Here is a 19,031-nt window from a genome sequence, read left to right on the forward strand (position 1 = left end):
TGTGGTAGAGGAGTCCCTGTAAGGAGAATCCATTGGAAAGAACCAAAATACTGAGTAAGTCAGATGTATATTCAACCAGACAGCAAAAATGTGTGATTAAAAATGTTAGGGATACTGTCAGCTTCCCAGTGGAATAAGTCACCCAGGTGTGTGGAGTTCAAAGAGTAGTCCCTGTCCACCATAAATTCAGAAAATTCATAGAGATCATGAGTGGTGAGACAAGATGTATGAACCAAAAAGGCCTAAAAGTGAGATGATGTAAAAAAATGGAATGCCCAAGTAGTTTACCATTCCAGACATCCAAAGGTAAACATGCTTAGTATTGCCCACTGGGCAGGAGGAAGAAGGAAGGAGACGGAACTGAAGCAGTGATAGGTCTAAGGCGAGTTGTCCTAAGAACGGACGGTAGGCGATAGTCTACATTATCTGCCAGAATGTCTTACCTGAGTACCCAGTGTGGAAGTATGTAATGGCGGCCCGCTCTCAAAATCGAGTGCGTCCGCCATATAAAGACGCCGGCGCACGAGCAGAGCACGGATAGTCTCCGCCTCTGGGCATGCGTGAGGACCAATCAGGCTCCTCCATGTCCGGAGCGCACGGCGCCGCCGACGTCAGCCGCAACGTGCGTTCCAGACACGCCGGCGCATGTCATACGGCAAGCAGAGCTTGTCAAATGACGTAACTCGAAAGCCAGTAGGGGGCGGAGTCGCCCCTTTGTGCGCCGGGGGGAGCCCAGTGAAACAGCAGCAAGGCACATCTCGCTGGAAAAGCAAAAGCTTGGGACAAAAAACACTTTGTTTACAGTAATTGCAATAATGACAAATGTTTACACAGATCATTATTTAAATATTAAACATGGCGCAATAGATATGTAAGTCATGGGACCATTTCCTTACAGAGGTAACAATAGCACTAATACACATCTGCATAGGTCGACGTAAAAGGACTAAATCTGACACATAAGTGAGGGACCAGAAAATTGAAGGGCTTAAACTCACATCAAATCCCAAGTGTCAGATGAATTTAACAAGGTGACATCAATATCTATGTATGCAACCTAGTTGTTCCGTAAAGGTCAAGAGAATTGAATTTAGGATCAGGTATGTTCAGAGTCTCATCCATCTTATCACATATTAGATGTCAAGCCAACTGGTAGATACAGATTTTTTATCCATACCATTGTTGTTTGTTCTAGCAGGGAAGGTTGTTATGAATCCCATAATGTGCCTATAAAACTACTCCTTTTTGCGTTGGAAAGGAAAATTATGGGCAGTGCCAGAGCACTTGTCGTTGTGAAAATGTGGGGGAAAGAAACACCCCTTGTTTCTAAAATGGAAGTGATTTTTGGGGGTAATAGATGTGTAAAGCCCCTGTTCCCACCCTATGGAGTGCGACACAAAGAGTCGTTCAGAAAATTATAAGGTCGCCACAAATCCCAAAATGTAGAGAACGTGTCTCCTTAGTGGGAGATCAGGATTACATTGGCGCATGCAAGAGAGATGTCTTTGTGCTCGTTTGTGAAATTTATTTATTTTTTTTCCCACATAAAAGCACCCACAGGAGCAGAGGAGGAGATAGACTACTCTGAAGGTCTTACAATTTGTGTAATGTAAAGGCCTGTAGGGTTGGCCATTAGGTAAGATAATATTGCTGTTAGTATTCATGTGGCGGCAGATGTTACAACCACCGTATTTAAATGTCCCCAGTCGCTTGCAAGGGTCGCATCTAAATTCTCCGGTGAACTCACCGTTAACCAGTCTGTCCTTCAATGAGTGTGCCTTATGGTACGTTATGGCTGGTTTCTCAGTTACAAAGGGATTAAGATTTGGGTCACATGTCAACAAATGCCAATATTTATTCACAATATTGTGAATTTGATTGTATTGTTTGGTATATTTGGTGATAATGCGCACCTGATGTTGTGTTTTGTCATTTTTTTGCATCGAGGTTGCCCCCTTTTTGTTCTTAAATATCAGTTCCTGTCGTTTGCATGCCTTTGCCTTCCGGTATGCTTTTTTTTTAGACACGTCTATGAGTATCCCCGCTTTGTTAGCCTGATTCTAAATTTGTCTGCCTCTGATTTGAAGGTGTGTTCCTCAGAACAATTTGCGAAGCCGCAGATATTGTCCATATGGAATAGATTTCAAAAGCGGGGTGGGGTGGGAGCTGGTGGCATATAAGATTGTATTAGCTGCAGTCGGTTTCCTAAATAGAGATGTTTTAATCTGTCCGCTTTGGTCCTTTGTTATGGTGATGTCCAGGAAGTCGATGGTGTTCAAGTCATAGTTAAGGATGAATGTCAAGGTGTATGAGTTCTTGTTCATACATTCGACACACTCGAGAAGCAGTTCACTGGTACCTGTCCAAATGATCAGCACGTCATCGATGTACCGATGCCATGCTAGTATGTATTGTGTATATTGCAGATGAGATTCCTCAGAGAGGAAAAATCGTTCCCACTCCCCCAGGTACAGGTTCGCGTACGATGGGGCACAACATGTCCCCATCGCAACACCCTGTACCTGGAGGAATTGGGAACCATCAAAAGCGAATACATTTCGCAGTAAAATGTACTCCAATGACTGTAAGATGAATCTAAGTGTAGAAGGTGAGTCTAGATTCGATTGGGTCAGGACACGTCCGATCGTCTGGATGCCCTGTAGGTGGGGGATGGAGCTATAAAGGGCTTCTACATCGATTGCCACCAGCAGGGCATCCAAAGGAACCGACATGCCTTCAAGTACCTGTAAAAGATGTATCGTATCCTTGACAAAGGAGGGGAGGGTCTGTACAAACGGATAGAGTTTACTATCGATGTACCTGCTAAGGTTGCCGGAGACAATTGGCTTACCCGGCGGGTCAGTCTTGTTCTTGTGAATCTTTGGCAGACTGTAGAACGTTGGAATTTTCGGGTACTTTATGCAAAGATAGTCCCAGGTATTCTTGTCAATGCAGCCCGCCAAATAGGCTCATCGACAAGAGTATAAAATTCTGAGAAATATTTGTAGATTGTAGACCTGGAGATTTTCTTATACCATTTAGGGTTGTCTAAGATTTTCCAACACATTTGACTATATTGTTGGTTGTTCATGATCACAATATTCCCCCCCTTTTCGGATGGTTTGATAGTTAATTGGAACTGTTTCGTGAGAGTGATAAGCGCAATCCTTTCTTGATTGTTCAGATTAGAAATATTGGAGGACGGTCTAATTTTTTTGACTTCCCTGGAGACCAACATAACAAAGGCCGCTAAATTAGTGTTGGAATTTAGTGAGGGAAACTTATCGGATTTTTTCTGGAAATGGGAAGAACGGGATAAGGTCAGGACCATCCTGTTCCTCAAGTAAAATAATCAAAGTGTCCAAAGCTTTATTGTCCAATTTCTTGGACTTCGGTTGTAAAAGTTTTGGATTGTAGTTTTGTGCATGTTGGCTCTGTAGTAATATCTTGCGGGTAAACAGAATTAGGTCTTTTTTAAACTCAAACTTATCAATGTCCATTGCAGGACAAAATGTTAGGCCCTTGCGTAGAAGTGTAATTTGGGCTGTTGAAAGTGGGTAATCGGACAGATTAATAATGTCGCTGTCGTCTTCTAATAGTCGCTGTTCACCAATGGCGGGGAGGATGCGTTTCATGAGAATTCCTCATTCGTCGCATTCTCAGCCGCCATTGCGTGTGTGGTGTCTGTAATAGCAATGTGTTTAATTTTCGAAGTGTTCTTGACAGGTAAATTGGTACTTGTCATACATCGTTTGTCTAATGAGAAATTGGATACCGGTGTTGACCCGGATGCCGTGGAACGACGTTTACTAAGATTGGTGTTTTCCTCCTGAGGAAACAAACGTTTGGTTTTGGCCGGTCTACCCCAACTGTTCGTTTGTTTGTGAGGAGGAGGAGAGGGATGAATTAATAGAGGAATTAGACCCCAAATTTGATTCTGCTCTAGTTAAGTCTCGACGTTGAAGTCAGGATTGCGTACGAGATTGGTTCCATTTATAAGCTTTTTTATCCCTGAATGCTATGCGATCTCTACATAGTTTTTGTTCCTTTTTGCTAATATTGAATTTTATACTTTTATCGAGTTGATTTTTTATGTTGTTTTCCAAGCCCTTAAATTTGGGGGTATCTAGATGTGGTTCAAGTTGTTCATAGAGCTTTTCAATGGTACGATCTAACTCTTTAATTCTCTTTTGGTACTCTTAAATGAGTATACACATCATATTTCTAGAGCAGAGTTGGAGATTGGCCTCCCATTTGTTTTTAAAAGTTTCATCTAGGTCATCTAGGGTAGGGAAAATCTGAATTCTCAACCCTAAGGGGTTGAGATTTTCTCTGTTATATGTCTTGAAATTGTCCACATGTAGATATAGATTAGTTTTCTTTTCTACTGCCTTCTTCAATTGGAAAACCAAAGATTCAATTTTGGTATCTTGGGCTTCCTTTCTCCCATGCTCCCTGTAGGAGAACAGGAGACTATTGAAGCCAGAGCCTCTGAACATAGTGGTTCGATGGTTTTCAATAATTCAAGAAAAAATGCAGCAGAAAAGATACTTCTCTCTAGTAAAAAAAGGCACCAAGGCCATTCTAAATAGCCCAACCCGATATGGCAAAGGAGAGAGGGGGATCAGAAAGACAAAATCTCTTGCTCAACCTTGCGGTACTCAGGGCTAAGGAGGCCGTCCGTGCAACTTGGAGGGCGTCCAAAAGGCCCGGATATCGTAAGTACAGAAGAGCAAATTGTCTAATAACAGTTCAACACAGTTGTATTAAAGAGAGCATTTCTCTAAAGGAGAATCACTGAAGCAGTACTCTGCGGCCCAAAAGAATATGGCAGAGATTATGTACAATCAGGAGGGCAAGGTCTCCTATTCAAATTTCCAAGATTCTGGGTTGTGGACACCATCTGCATATATTTGGAGGGTGTGCAGAAACCAGGACACTATGGGTGAACAGGCACAGAATATAACAGGCACAAAATATGGCAGAGAATATATACACTCAGGAGGGCACAGTCTCCTATTCGACTTCCCAGGATTCTGGGTTGTGGACACTGTCCGCATGTATTTGGAGGGTGTGCAAAAACCAGGACACCGCGGGTGAACAGGCACAAAGTATAACGTATCCAGAAAATACGGCAGAAAGGAATACCTCTCTATGACAGACTCACCGAAATAGCACTATGCAGCCCAATCAAATATGGCAGAGGGTATGTGTAGTCAAGAAAAACAGGGTTCAACCTCACAGGGCCCCGGGTTGTGCTAGTGGGCACCGTCCACAAGGATTGGAGGGTGCCCAGAATCCAAGGCACTGTGGGTGGGCAAGCACAAAATATATACTATCAAAATATAATTATGAAAGGATTCTATGCTCAAACACAATAGTTATAATGAGTATATGTCAAGTATAATCACTAGGTCCGAATAAGGCGGGGAGGTGGTTATTTGCTACCCTGAAGTTCCTACCTGACCGTTGAAAAGGGCGATTGACCGAAACGTGCCTGGTCATCTGTGGAAGTCTCAGCTACCTTCAGTCCTAAAGATGAAACATATGGCCACTTGTGATTTTAAGTGTTGTTCACTAATGACTATGTTTTTCTGAAGTAAATTTTCATAACTTATTTGTACAATAATAAATTTGCTGAACTATACTCACTACTCAAGGTCTGGTTATTGCCATTAAAGTCCCATACCCTAGGGGAACTTTCTTTCTTGTTCTGCTAGTGTTACAAGGTTTCAGGTGTGAATGGGGAGCAGGTGTGTTAAATTTGGTTTTATCGCTCTCACTCTCTCATACTGGTCACTCGAAGATCAACATGGCACTTCATGGCAAACAACTCTCTGAGGATCTGAAAAAAAAAGAATTGTTGCTTACATAAAGATGGCCTAGGCTATAAGGAGATTGCCAAGACCCTGAAACTGAGCTTCAATACGGTGGACAAAACCATACAGTGGTTTAACGGACAGGTTCCACTGAGAACAGGCCTTGCCATGGTCAACCAAACAAGTTGAGTGCACATGCTCAGCGTTATATCCAGAGGTTGTCTTTCGGAAATAGATGTAAGAAGAGGCTTCCTTCTGGGACGACAGCCATGCAGACCAGTTTGATGCAGTGTGCGACGTATGGTCTGAGGACTGACAGGCTGACCCCTTCAACCTCTGTAGCAATGCTGGCAGCATTCATACATCTATTTCCCAAAGACAACCTCTAGATATGACGCTGAGCATGTGCACTTAACTTCTTTGGTCGACCATGGCGAGGCCTGTTCTGAGTGGAACCTGTCCTGTTAAACTGATGTATTGTCTTGGCCACCATGCTGCAGCTCAGTTTCAGGGTCTTAGCAATTTTCTTATAGCCTAGGTCATCTTTATGTAGAGCTACAATTTTTTTTCAGATCCCAGAGAGTTCTTTGCCATGAGGTGCCATGTTGAACTTCCTGTGACCAGTATGGGAGAGTGAGAGCGATAACACCAGATTTAACACACCTGCTCCCCATTCACACCTGAGACCTTGTAACACTAACAAGTCACATGACACTGGGGAGGTGAAATGGCTAATTGGGCCAAATATGGACATTGTCACTTGGGGGTGTACTCACTTTTGTTGCCAGTGATTTAGAGATTAATGGCTGTGTGTTGAGTTATTTTGAGGAGACAGCAAATTTACACTGTTATACAAGCTGTACACTCACTACTTTACATTGTAGAAAAGTGTAATTTCTTCAGTGTTGTCACATTGAAAGATGGAAAAAAATATTTACAAAAATGTGAGGGGTGTACTCACATTTGTGAGATACTGTATATGTGAAATATGTATATCTATAAATATAGATGCTTATGTACCCATCCAACACTAGAATGTGCAGTTAGCACCATGACTGTTCACTTATAGAGTTCAGGACAAGTGCAAGTAAGCATGCTAAGTACAGTTGGATCTATACGTCACAATAGAATTCAGTTGGAATAAAGAGATCAGAGCCATAAACATAGATTGATAGTACGTTTCCCTATATGCTGTCTCACAGTCTCAGGGTGCATATCTGATTCTCATGTAGTGTGTGTGGAGTTCCTGTATTCACCCAATGTTGAAGCTGTGCTTGATGTGCAATATTTAGATCTTGTGAATATAGAAGGTCCACAGTGGTGAGTGGGAAGGTGGACCTTGTTTTCTTTATGGAACGCACGCCGGCCAGTGGCTCTAGTGAGGGCCGCATAGTGCAATCCAGACGCCAGCCTGATGACGCGTCTAAGACGTCACTTCCAGTGGCGCTCATCTGCGTCATCAGGCTCAATAGAGGAACAGATGTAGGTGGAAACCAGCAGCGGTGGAGCGCAAATGGAACTTCTTGTCCTTGGCCATACCTGAGGCCACTCTAATGATCTACCTGAAGATCGGCTGGGAGATATGTTAAAATTAATATATAAGTAGACTGAATAGAGCAGACATGTGATATACTGTAAATAGAATATTAAAAGGCTATGAAAAACTACTATACTGAAAAGGGGCCAACTACCTCTTAAGGTGTCACTATCAGTTAAAAATATATATAAATATTCTTATGAAGAAATGTTGAAAAAGTAATAATAAATAAAACGAAATAAAAATTCTCAAAAATATATATAATATAATATAGGTGTTAAATCTACATTGTTATACACCTGTTTAAATCAGAGAAAGAGAAATAAATGGACACCTATATGACGCACTTAGAGAGTACTGGAGGTCCATGGAGTCACGTGAAAATACGCAAATGTGTACCCATGTGTGAACATACAGTATACACAATGGGTCTGTGTGGAATATTAGTTTTCTATTTCAGGTATTTTGATGAATGTGTAGACATCCTACTGAGGTTTATATTGTCATTTTAAAAATGGGAGAAGAAAAAAAAAAGGGAGGGGGGAGTGGAGGAAAGGGTCCAAAGGTCCTAAGAACGTGGCATTCATGAAAATGGTTGATTATTAGCATACAGGAGAGACCAACATTAGTTGACTAAGTTGTGTGTGTATATCTTCATTCATTTCCTTGGTCGTTAAACTGCCAGGGGTGAAACTCCAGAAACTTTCTCTCTGACATAGTTTCTGAGACAATTGAGTACTGTCCGTGATACTTTTTTTATTTGCACTAACATAAAGTTTTTCAGGACAAGCTTTCGGGGTATGTCCCCTTCTTCAAAATCCAAGCAGTACTGATTAACAAAATATTTAGCAGAATGGTAAGAAGACACAGAATCTCTATGCCATTTCCTTTGGCTTAGAGATTCTGTGTCTTCTCTTACCATTCTGCTAAACATTTTGTTAATCAGTACTGCTTGGATCTTGAAGAAGAGGACATACCCCGAAAGCATGTTCTGAAAAATTTTATGTTAGTGCAAATAAAAAAAGTATCACGGACAGTACTCAATTGTCTCTGTCGCAAGTGCACTAATACGGCTACAATGACCTCAAGCATGACATAGTTTCTGAAATTCCAACTGAATTCTATTGTGATGTATAGATCCAACTGTACTTGGTGTGCTTACCTGCACTTGTGCTGGACTCTATAAGTGAACAGTCACGGTGCTAACTGCACTTTATAGTGTTGGATGGGTACATAAGCATCTATATTTATTGATATACATTTTATATTTATATATATATATATATATATATATATATATATATATATATATATATATATATATATAATACTATTTTATATATCATACTATTTTATCTTGTTGATTTTTTTTTCATTTATTTTTGCTTTTGATTCATGTTTTTTTTTAAATTCATTTTATTGTATGTAATGATGAAAAACTTATTGTAGTAGACTTGGGTGTGTTTTTGAGGTGGGTGTGTGTGTATGCACACATACACATCCACTTCGAGACACACTCAATCATATGACCCGTTCTGATTAGCCCGCCTATGGTGGGAGGGGGTCTTTTCTAGAGGTCATGTGACATTCTTATTTATTTTTGGTTTGTAAGTATGATGCACATGTAAGTATGAATAATAAATTGTTGCAAAGGATAATGCACTAGGCTTGTGCCCCCTCTGTTTTCCTTTCTTTTCACCTGTGTTTTCCCCGACTTGTTGAGAGTGAGCAACACAGTCTTGTAGGCGACTTCACCGTCAGGAGTCACCTTGTAAAAGATCAAGTCGCACAGCACCTCTAAAGCGCAGGAGCATAACATTTATTTTACAGATACTGTATATATACACTGCTCAAAAATATTAAAGGAACACTTTTTAATCAGAGTATAGCTCTGACCTGGTCAGTTAAGTAGCAGAGGGGGTTGTTAATCAGTTTCAGCTGCTTTGGTGTTAATGAAATGAAAAACGGGTGCACTAGATGGGCAACAATGAGACAACCTCCAAAGCAGGAATGGTTTTACAGGTGGAGGCAAATAAAAAATGTTTCCCTACTCATCTTTTCTGACTGTTTTTCACTAGTTTTGCATTTGGCTAGGGTCAGTGTCACTACTGGTAGCATGAGGCGATATCTGGACCCTATAGAGGTTGCACGGGCAGTCCAACTCCTCCAGGATGGCACATCAATATGTGCCATTGCCAGAAGACTTACTGTGTCTCTCAGCACAGTCTAAAGAGCATTGAGGAGACTCCAGGAGACAGGCAGTTACTCTAGGAGAGCTGGACTGGGCCGTAGAAGGTCCTTAACCAATCAGCAAGACTGGTATCTGCACCTTTCTGCATGAAGGAACAGGCCTCTAGCAAGCCTCCAGCAGGCCACTGGTGTGAATGTCTCTGACCAAACAATCAGAAACAGACTTCATGAGGGTGGCCTGAGGGCCCGATGTCCACCAATGGGCCTTGTGCTTAGTGCCCAGCACCATGGAGCTCGATTGGCATTTGCCATTGAACACCAGAATTACCAGGTTCGCCATTGGCACCCTGTGCTTTTCACAGATGAGAGCAGGTTCACCCTGAGCACATGTGACAGACATGAAAGGGTCTGGAGAAGTTGTGGAGAATGTTATGCTGCCTGTAACATTGTTCAGCAAGACTGGTTTGGTGTTGGGTCAGGGATAATCAGGAAGGCATATCTATGGAGGGACACACAGACCTCCACAGGCTAGACAATGGCACCCTAGCTACCATTTGGTATCAGGATGAAAACCTTGGACCCATTGTCAGATCCTACACTGGTGCAGTAGGTCCTGGGTTTCTCCTGGTGCATGAGGATGACCAGCCTCATGTGGCAAGAGTTTGCAGCCAGTTCCTGGAGGATGAAGGAAGGTATACCATTGAATGGCCCCTACGCTCACCTGACCTAAATACAATAGAACACCTCTGGGGAATTTTTTTTCGGTTCATCCAACGCCACCAGGTTGCACCTCAGTCTGTTCAGGAGCTCACTGATGCCCTGGTCCAGATCTGGGAGGAAATACTCCAGGACACCATCCGTCGTCTCATTAGGAGCATGCCCTGATGTTGTCAAGCATGCATACAAGCAGTGGGAGCCATAAAAAATACTTAGTACCATTTTGAGTTGCTGCAATGACAATTTCAGCAAAATGGACTAGCCTGTTGCATCAGTTTTTCACTTTAATTTTTGGTGTGTCTTTGAATTCAGCCCTCTGTAGGTTGATCATTTTTATTTCCATCAAAAATTTGAATATCATCAAAAAGTTTATTTATTTTGGGAATTCAATTTTAAAAGTGAAACTAATATATTATATTGATTCATTACACACAGAGTGATATATTGTTTTTCAAGCATTTATTTCTATTCATTTTGATGATTATGGCTTACGGTTAGTGAAAACCCAAAATGCAGTATACCAGAAAATGTGAATATTGTGAACTAGTTCAAAATTTTAGATTAATGGTGTCACACTCTAATCAGCTGATTAATTCAAAACACCTATAAAGGTTTCCTGAGCCTTTAAATGGTCTCTCAGTCTGGTTCAGTAGTTTACACAATCATGAGGAAGACTGCTGACTTGACAGTTCACCAGAAGACAGTCATTGACACCATCCACAAGGAGGGTAAGTCACAAAAGGTAATTGCTAATGAAGCTGACTGTTCACAGAGTGATGTATCCAAGCATAATAATGGAAAGTTGAGTGGAAGAAAAAAGAGTGGTAGAAAAATGTGCACAAGCAACAGGGATACATGCAGCCTTGAGAGAATTGTGAAGCAAAGGCCATTTAAGAAATTGAAGGAGGAGACTACAGCTGCTGTCAGTGCTTCAAGAACCACCACACGTAGACATATCCAGAAAATGGGCTACAACTGTCACATTCCTTGTCTCAAGCCACTCCTGAACCCGAGACAACGTCAGAAGTGTCTTACCTGGGCTAAGGAGACAAAGGACTGGACTATTGCTCAGTGGTCCAAAGTCCTCTTTTCGAACGAAAGTCAATTTTGCATTTCATTTGGAAATCAAGGTCCCAGAGTCTAGAGGAAGAGTGGGGAGGCACAGAATCCAAGAATATATATAAAATATATTAGTTTCACTTTTTGATTTGAATTATTGAAAAAAAATAAACTTTTTAATGATATTCTAATTTTCTGAGATGCACCTGTATATACTGTATATACAATCTTTGTTTTACAAATAAACTTATAATACATGGCAGAGAATTCAAAGGCACTATGGGTTGCCTGCCTTTGTATAACTTTGATTCAGTCATCAGACATAGCTGTCTGATAACTGATAAGTAACAGCGATGTGTCATTCACCTGTATCTGTAAATTGCAGCTTAAGCTATGGAATCTATAAACAGATTATTTTAATCAAAAAGATAATTGCTACACTCACTGGCTAAAAAAAAAAGACTAAATATCTACTTTATTTGCAATATTTTCTATCAACTTGACTATTTTTTTTTTTTTAATATTTTAGTACTGACCAAAATAAATAAACATAGACAGTATGCACCACTAATCCATTAAACATTTCCTTTACTAAATACAAATACTAGTAGTATGTTTAATATACAATTTCAAAGAAAATTAGCATTCAATAAAAATTGTAAAAATTAGTAACTGCTATTTTTTGTAAACAAAAACATGGTATATTGTAGCTAATTAGGCATTATGTGAGAAAATGAATTTGAATGACACTGCTTCCTAGACTGTCATGATTGACTATATTTTTCTTACTTTCTTATGGGAATAATGGGAATGCAAGGAAAAGCTGTATGTGCTGTCCATAGTGCTGATTCTGTAATGTTACAGAATGAGCACTGTAAATTTTTTTTTTCTTTGTTATACTTTGGCCTGTTATTCATTGAAAATTGATGGTTGGCCTATTAATTACTTGTAATTATACAAAGAATACAGCTATAACAGGTCGCTATCTATCACACCCTCCTCCTTATCATATTGCTTAACCACTTCTGGACCAGACGGTTTTACCCCCTTAATGATCAGGCCATTTTTTTCTTTAATTTAATGGACAATTGCACGGTCGTGTAAAGCTATACCCAAATAAAATTGATGTCTTTTTTTTCCCACAAATCAAGCTTTCTTTTGGTGGTATTTGATCACCTGTGCAAAAAAGAGCGACAATTCTGAAAAAAAAAAAAAACAATATTTTTCACATTCTGCTAAATAACATTCCCAATAAAAAAAATGCACAAATCAAATTTTTCCATCATTTTAGGCCAATTTGTATTCTGCTACATATTTTTGGTAAAAAAAAATCCCAATAAGCATATTTTGATTGGTTTGTGCAGAAGTTATCATGTCTACAAACTAGGGGAAAGATGTATGCCATTTTTATTAAATTTTTATTTTTTTTACTAGTAATGGATCTGCCATTTTTAGCATGACTGCGACATTATAGGGGACAGATTGGACCCCTAACTGACATTTTTGGGGGACCAGTGACATTACTACAGTAATTAGTGCTAAAACTAAGCACTGTTACTGTAATAATGACACTGGCATGGAAGGGGTTAACTCAGGGGTGATCAAAGGGTTAAGTGTATACCTAGGCAGTGTTTTCTAGCTGTGTGGGGGATGGGCTTGTGAAATCAACACAGAGACCTGTGATCCTAAATGGGAGGCTCAAAGGCGCTCTGTGTTCATTCCAGAGAGAATGACGGTCTGCTGTGTGTACAACAGCAGACCGTTGTTCTCTCCCCACGGGGAGCGATCGTGGGATTCCCCCTCTTCCCCGATAGATAGGTTTGCGCAGCCGAGCCAGCCTGCCGTAGTATATCTGCGGCGGGTGGTCGGCAAGTGGTTAATTTTGAGAGCACGGTAGACTATTCATTGTCATTGCATCAGTTCCTATTAGTTAAAGCTTATGTAAAGCCCATTAATTTCTGTCCTGCAGATGATGATCAACAGGACCAAAAGTAAGGAATAATATTCCCCCGGGACAAAAAGCGCAATCAAAATCTGACAAAGGTTTCACCCCTTCCACATTCTATTCAAAATAAATAAATACATACATAAATAAAATAGGCAGATATTATTCTTATTCACTAACAATTAATAAATATAGAGCCATTACTTACTGCTGATCCCTTAAATGCAAATACCATACAGTGCATCCGGAAAGTATTCACAGCGCTTTGTCTTTTCCACATTTTGTTATGGTGCAGCCTTAATACAAAATTAATTAAATTCCTTATTTTCCTCAAAATTGTACAAACAATACCCTATAATGACAATGTGAAAGAACTTTGTCTGAAATCTTTGCAAATTTATTAAAAATAAAAAATTAAAAAAATCACATGTACATAAGTATAAGTATGAGCTCAGGTGCATTCTGTTTCCGCTGATCATCCTTGAGATATTTCTACAACCTTATTGGAGTCCACCAGTGGTAAATTTAGTTGATTGGACATGATTTGGAGAGGCACACACCTATCTACATAAGGCCCCGCAGTTAACAATGCATGTCAGAGCACAAACCAAGCCATGAAGTCCAAGGAATTGTCTGTAGACCTCCGAGACAGGATTGTATTGAGGCAAATATCTGGGAAGGGTACAGAAACATTTCTGCTGCATTGCAGGTCCCAATGAGCATAGTGGCTTCTATCTTCTGTAAATGGAAGAAGTTTGGAACCACCAGGACTCTTCCTAGAGCATGCTTTCCAGCCAAACTGAGTGATTAGGGGAGAAGGGCCTTAGTAAGGAGGTGACCAAGAACCCGGTGGTCACTCTGAAAGAGCTCCAATGTTTTTCTGTGAAGAGAGGAGAACCTTCCAGAAGAACAACTATCTCTGCAGCACTCCACCAATAAGGCCTGTATGGTAGAGTGACCAGATGGAAGCCACTCCCCAATAAAAGTCACATGACAGCCTGCCTGGAGTTTGCCAAAAGGCACCTCAAGGACTCTCAGACCATGAGAAACAAAATTCTCTAGTCTGATGAAACAAAGATGGAACTCTTTGGCCTGAATGACAAGTGTAATGTCTGGAGGAAACCAGGCACTGCTCATCAACTAGTCAATACCATCCCTACAGTGAAGCATGGTGGTGGCAGCATCATGCTGTGGGATGTTTTTTAGAGGCAGGAACTGGGAGACTAGTCAGGACTGAGGGAAAGATGAATGCAGCAATGTACAAAGACATCCTTGATGAGAACCTGCTCCAGAGTGCTCTGGACCTCAGAGTGGGGCAAAGGTTCATCTTCGAACAGCACAAGACTTGAAGCTGTAATTGGTGCCAAAGGTGCTTCAACAAAATATTGAGCAAAGGCTGCGAATACTTATGTACATGTGATTTTTTTTTTATTAATAAATTTGCTAAGATTTCAAACAAACTTCTTTCTTCTGGGACGACAGCCATGCAGACCAATTTGATGCAGTGTACGGCGTATGGTCTGAGCACTGACAGGCTGACCAGTCACCCCTTCAACCTCTTTAGCAATGCTGGCAGCATTCATATGTCTATTTCCCAAAGACAACCTCTGGATATGATGCCGAGCACATGCACTCATCTTCTTTGGTCGACCATGGCGAGGCCTGTTCTGAGTGGAACCTGTCCTGTTAAACCACTGTATGGTCTTGGCCACAGTGCTGCAGCTCAGTTTCAGGGTCTTGGCAATCTTCTTATAGCCTAGGCCATCTTTATGTAGAGAAACAATTCTTTTTTTCAGATTCTCAGAGAGTTTTTTGCCATGAGGTGCCATGTTTATCTTCCAGTGACCAGTATGAGAGAGTGAGAGCGATAACACCAAATTTAACACATCTGCTCCCCATTCACACCTGAGACCTTGTTACACTAACAAGTCACATGAGGGAAATAGGCTAATTGGGCGAAATTTGGACATTTTCACTTAGGGTTGTACTCACTTTTGTTGCGAGCTGTATAGACATTAATGGCTGTGTGTTGAGTTATTTTTGAGGGGACAGCAAATTTACACTGTTATACAAGCTGTACACTCACTCCTCTAAATTGTAGTAAAATGCCATTTCTTCAGTGTTGTCACATGAAAAGATATAATAAAATATTTACAAAAATGTGAGGGGTGTACTTACTTTTGTGAGATACTGTATGTATAAATAAGGTTACAAAAATACGAGAGAAATGCAGTATGCAATGATACCTTTTTATTGTACTAACCTAACACTTAAAAGACAAGCTTTAAAGAGTTTTTCTTTCATCCTCAGGTATTTCAGACCTGAGAAAGAGGAAAACTCTTAAAAGCTTTTCTTTGAAGTTTAAAGCAATTTCAGCAAACAGTTTATACAGTAATAACTGCTAGTATTGATGCCAGTTTAAGGGAGAAGACTGCTACAGCACACCTCTCCATCCGGGCCTTATGCCCTTACAGCAGGGTTGCCCAACCTTTTGAGGAGCGAGGGCCACTTTAGTGACTTGGTAAACGGTCGTGGGCCACAATGAGCAGAGTGGACAGATGACCGGTCCAATCAGCATATGCAGAGCAGACACGGACACAGGCTGCTCAACTCCATGGACCCACCGATCCGATCAGCCCAGACTGTTTTTTTAAGTGGATCGGATTGGAGATAGGCGGGTGTAAACGGCACAAAGAAAGACAGGCGGACACAATCGAACCAATCGTATGAAAGGGGTCTAAGGCTGCTTTTACACAGATGCACTGCGGTTTACCTGCACCTCAACTGACCTCAATCTTCACTTCTTCCTTAGGATCCCTGCAGGTATCGTTGGCTGCTGCTGTCCCCCAGGCAGGTATGGTTGGTGGCTGCTTCCGGCTGTCCTCTAAGGCTGGTACTGCTGATGGGTACTGCTGGTCAGTACTGCTGTTGGGTACTGCTGGCGGGTACTGCTGGCTGGTACTGCTGGCGGGTACTGCTGGCCGAGCATCAGTGTGATAGGAGCTGGTGCTAGAGGAAGCAGCGGCTTCAGTAGGGAGCAGAGCCAATGCTTCCTGTATCACTCCTGTGACTGTCAAATGCGGAGTGCATTTGGTAACACTCAGCCTGTGACAGAAGCCTGCGCTATACAGGAAGCATTGGCTCTACAGAAAGTGGCTAGGATCTAGTTGGGGGGGTTCATGGGGGGGCACAGTATAATATTGAGGGGGCCATGCCCCCCTCTGGCCTCCCCCTAGTGACGCCACTGCTCCTGTGACCCACATTAGATGTATGGCCAAAGAGCTTTGGTCATTCTTCTCTTTTAAATCCTGTTTCATCTGAAAGGCTGGAAATTTGGAGAAATCGCCCCAATGGGATGCAAATGGAATTCCTTATTCCATACCTCCCAACTTTCTGAGATTGGAAAGAGCGGTGCCTATTAGCAAGACGTATGTAATCAAATGATTGCTCAAAACCACAAGTGCTTTTTTACCATTTCAATCCCTTTATACTGGCTTTTAAAATGCACAAATGCAACAATTTAGAAATTGAATGAAGGGTTTAGTGCTGTAAAACACTTTTTAAAAGATCTAATTTTTTTTTTTATACAGGTAATTACATCAGTCCAATGAGTGACATATGAGGAGAAGAGAGGGTCAGAGGTTCCGAAAAAGGAACAGTCCCTTAATATCAGGGACTGGTTGGAGCTATGCTTATTCTTTTCACCTTAAAGTGGTAGTAAACTCTCTAGTACTACTACTTGTTCCTACAGGTAAGTCTATAAAAAGGCTTACCTGTAGGTACTGTGAATATCTCCTAAACTTGCATAGCTTAGGAGATAATCAGAGTGCATGCAGCCAGCTGATGAGATCATCGGCGCATGCTCTCTGAAGGTCTGGATTACAGTGCCGGATCTTTAGAGCCAGTGCCAGAAACTGTGGTCCCGCACACATGCACGGGAGTAACGACATTGTGGCTCTGGCCAATCACATAGCCAGAGCTCACAAACCCGGAAGACAGACACAGGAAACATGTCAGCCCTCTAAGTGGTGACTTTACAGCATTGGAGGGCTTTGTTCCAAGGTGATTATTTCATAATGTGCTAGTATATTATGCATACTAGCACATTATGCCGATGCCTTACAGGTTTTTTTTAATTTATTTTTAAATCAGTGGTTTACAACCGCCTTAAACATTTTTGGGCTTTAGATGAATTTTAATATGTAAGTGTTAATGCACAAAAAGGGCTAAAGGGATCACAAAGGATCAAGGCAGTTGACATGTAGGTACTAAGCATATCAAAAACAGCGAAAAAAGGAAGGGAAATGTCTGTTACCACTACCCGAGTCAAATGTTTCTGTCCTTTTCCTTATCTGCACTACAACAGGTAAAATATTTTCTCTTGCTACAAGCAACGTGCTTATTTATCTCCCTTTTTTCATTTTTTTTTTAATCAAATGCTCAACATATTACATATCATCTTAGTAATAAAAGTTGTTCCATTCTATAAAGGCGGTGCAGTTCTGCTAATTGAAGTCCTCTTAAATGAAGACGGAAGTGGCCCTCTGATTTCCCAGCTGTTCTCACTCTTGATGTTGATACAGGCAGAAGGCAAAGAGAGGACGCCATCTGAGTATAACAAGCTCCTTACAGACTCTGGCTTCAGGGATATTCAAGTCGACACAAATGGAAAGTTATATCAAGCCATAATGGGAAGAAAATAAGTCCAAGTGTCGATTTCCTGTTTGTAGCTACTGTTTGTTATGACTGAACTGTAGTATCAATGCAGAGAAAATGTTAGCACTAATAAACATGATATAGTATTAATACTGTGTTATTTCTATACTGTATATTCTGCAAATATGTTGCTACTGAAGGATGTTTTTCTGGATATCTGGAAAACAGTATCCACTAGATGTCAGCAGAGTTTCAGTTTTATTCTGTACTGAGCCGCCAGTACAGAAGAGAATACCTAGGAGAGCTTTTGTTTTTAGGATAAAAAGCATGTTAAAGAAAATTTCCATGTTGCCAGTTTGTACCTAATACATATCCACTCATAAAAAAAAGCTGGAGTAAAACCAAAAACATTCACATTGTCAAATACTATCTATGCTTGGTGTAAATCTCGGCTTCAGCCTAACATTTTATTCTGTTTTTGGATTTAGAGCCTCTCTTAGGTTTCATTGCTACATAAACATTCATATATGTGTAGCCAAAATGTATTTTACCTATGTAATGCGGATAGGTTAGAAACTTTGTTAGGTGTTTATTGATAGTAACAGAGATAACTAATTCCCCAATCACCCACACTGTTAACCTTAATTCACAAATGTAAGGCCCCTTTCACACTAGCGGACCGTTAAGATCCACCTGTCAGTTTTTCCGGCGGATCTGAATGGATGTCCCATGCATCTCTATGGGGCATTGGATGTCAGCGGACACATGTCCGCTGACATCCGATCCGGTTCGTCAAATCTGGACGGATGGAAATCCTATTTTCCATCCGTCTAGCGAATCGGATTGGATCGGATGAGAATGGACAGGCGGTCCATTCTCATCCGATTCCCCCATAGAGAACAGTGGGGACCTGACAGCTCTGTCTCTGCACACAGCACGGAGACAGAGCTGCCATCCGCCTGCTCAGCGGGGGATTGGCAGATTGATCCCCCGCTGAGAAAAACGGACTCCCATGTGTGAAAGGGCCAAAGAGTTTAAAAAGACGGACTGGAATCCTCTACTATTTAGAATTGCACAAGAGATTACGCTAATAGGTCTTTTAATTAAG

The 19,031-nt window shown here is 41.1% G+C and overlaps 1 protein-coding gene across 1 annotated transcript in view; it reads left to right on the top strand.

Annotated features, from left to right (window-relative positions):
* LOC309546495 (acetylserotonin O-methyltransferase-like) overlaps nt 1-18,023 on the top strand; it is a 157,668-nt gene extending 139,645 nt beyond the window's left edge. Inside the window, exon 8 of the mRNA XM_082246234.1 lies at nt 17,759-18,023. Coding sequence (XP_082102360.1) covers nt 17,759-17,970 — 212 coding nt within the window. The 3' untranslated portion in view covers nt 17,971-18,023. The remainder of the gene's footprint in view (nt 1-17,758) is intronic.
* The last annotated feature ends 1,008 nt before the right edge of the window (nt 18,024-19,031 follow it).

The sequence above is a fragment of the Pelophylax lessonae genome (assembly GCF_965119305.1).
Source record: "Pelophylax lessonae genome assembly, chromosome: 2".
Classification (NCBI taxonomy): Eukaryota; Metazoa; Chordata; class Amphibia; order Anura; family Ranidae; genus Pelophylax; species Pelophylax lessonae.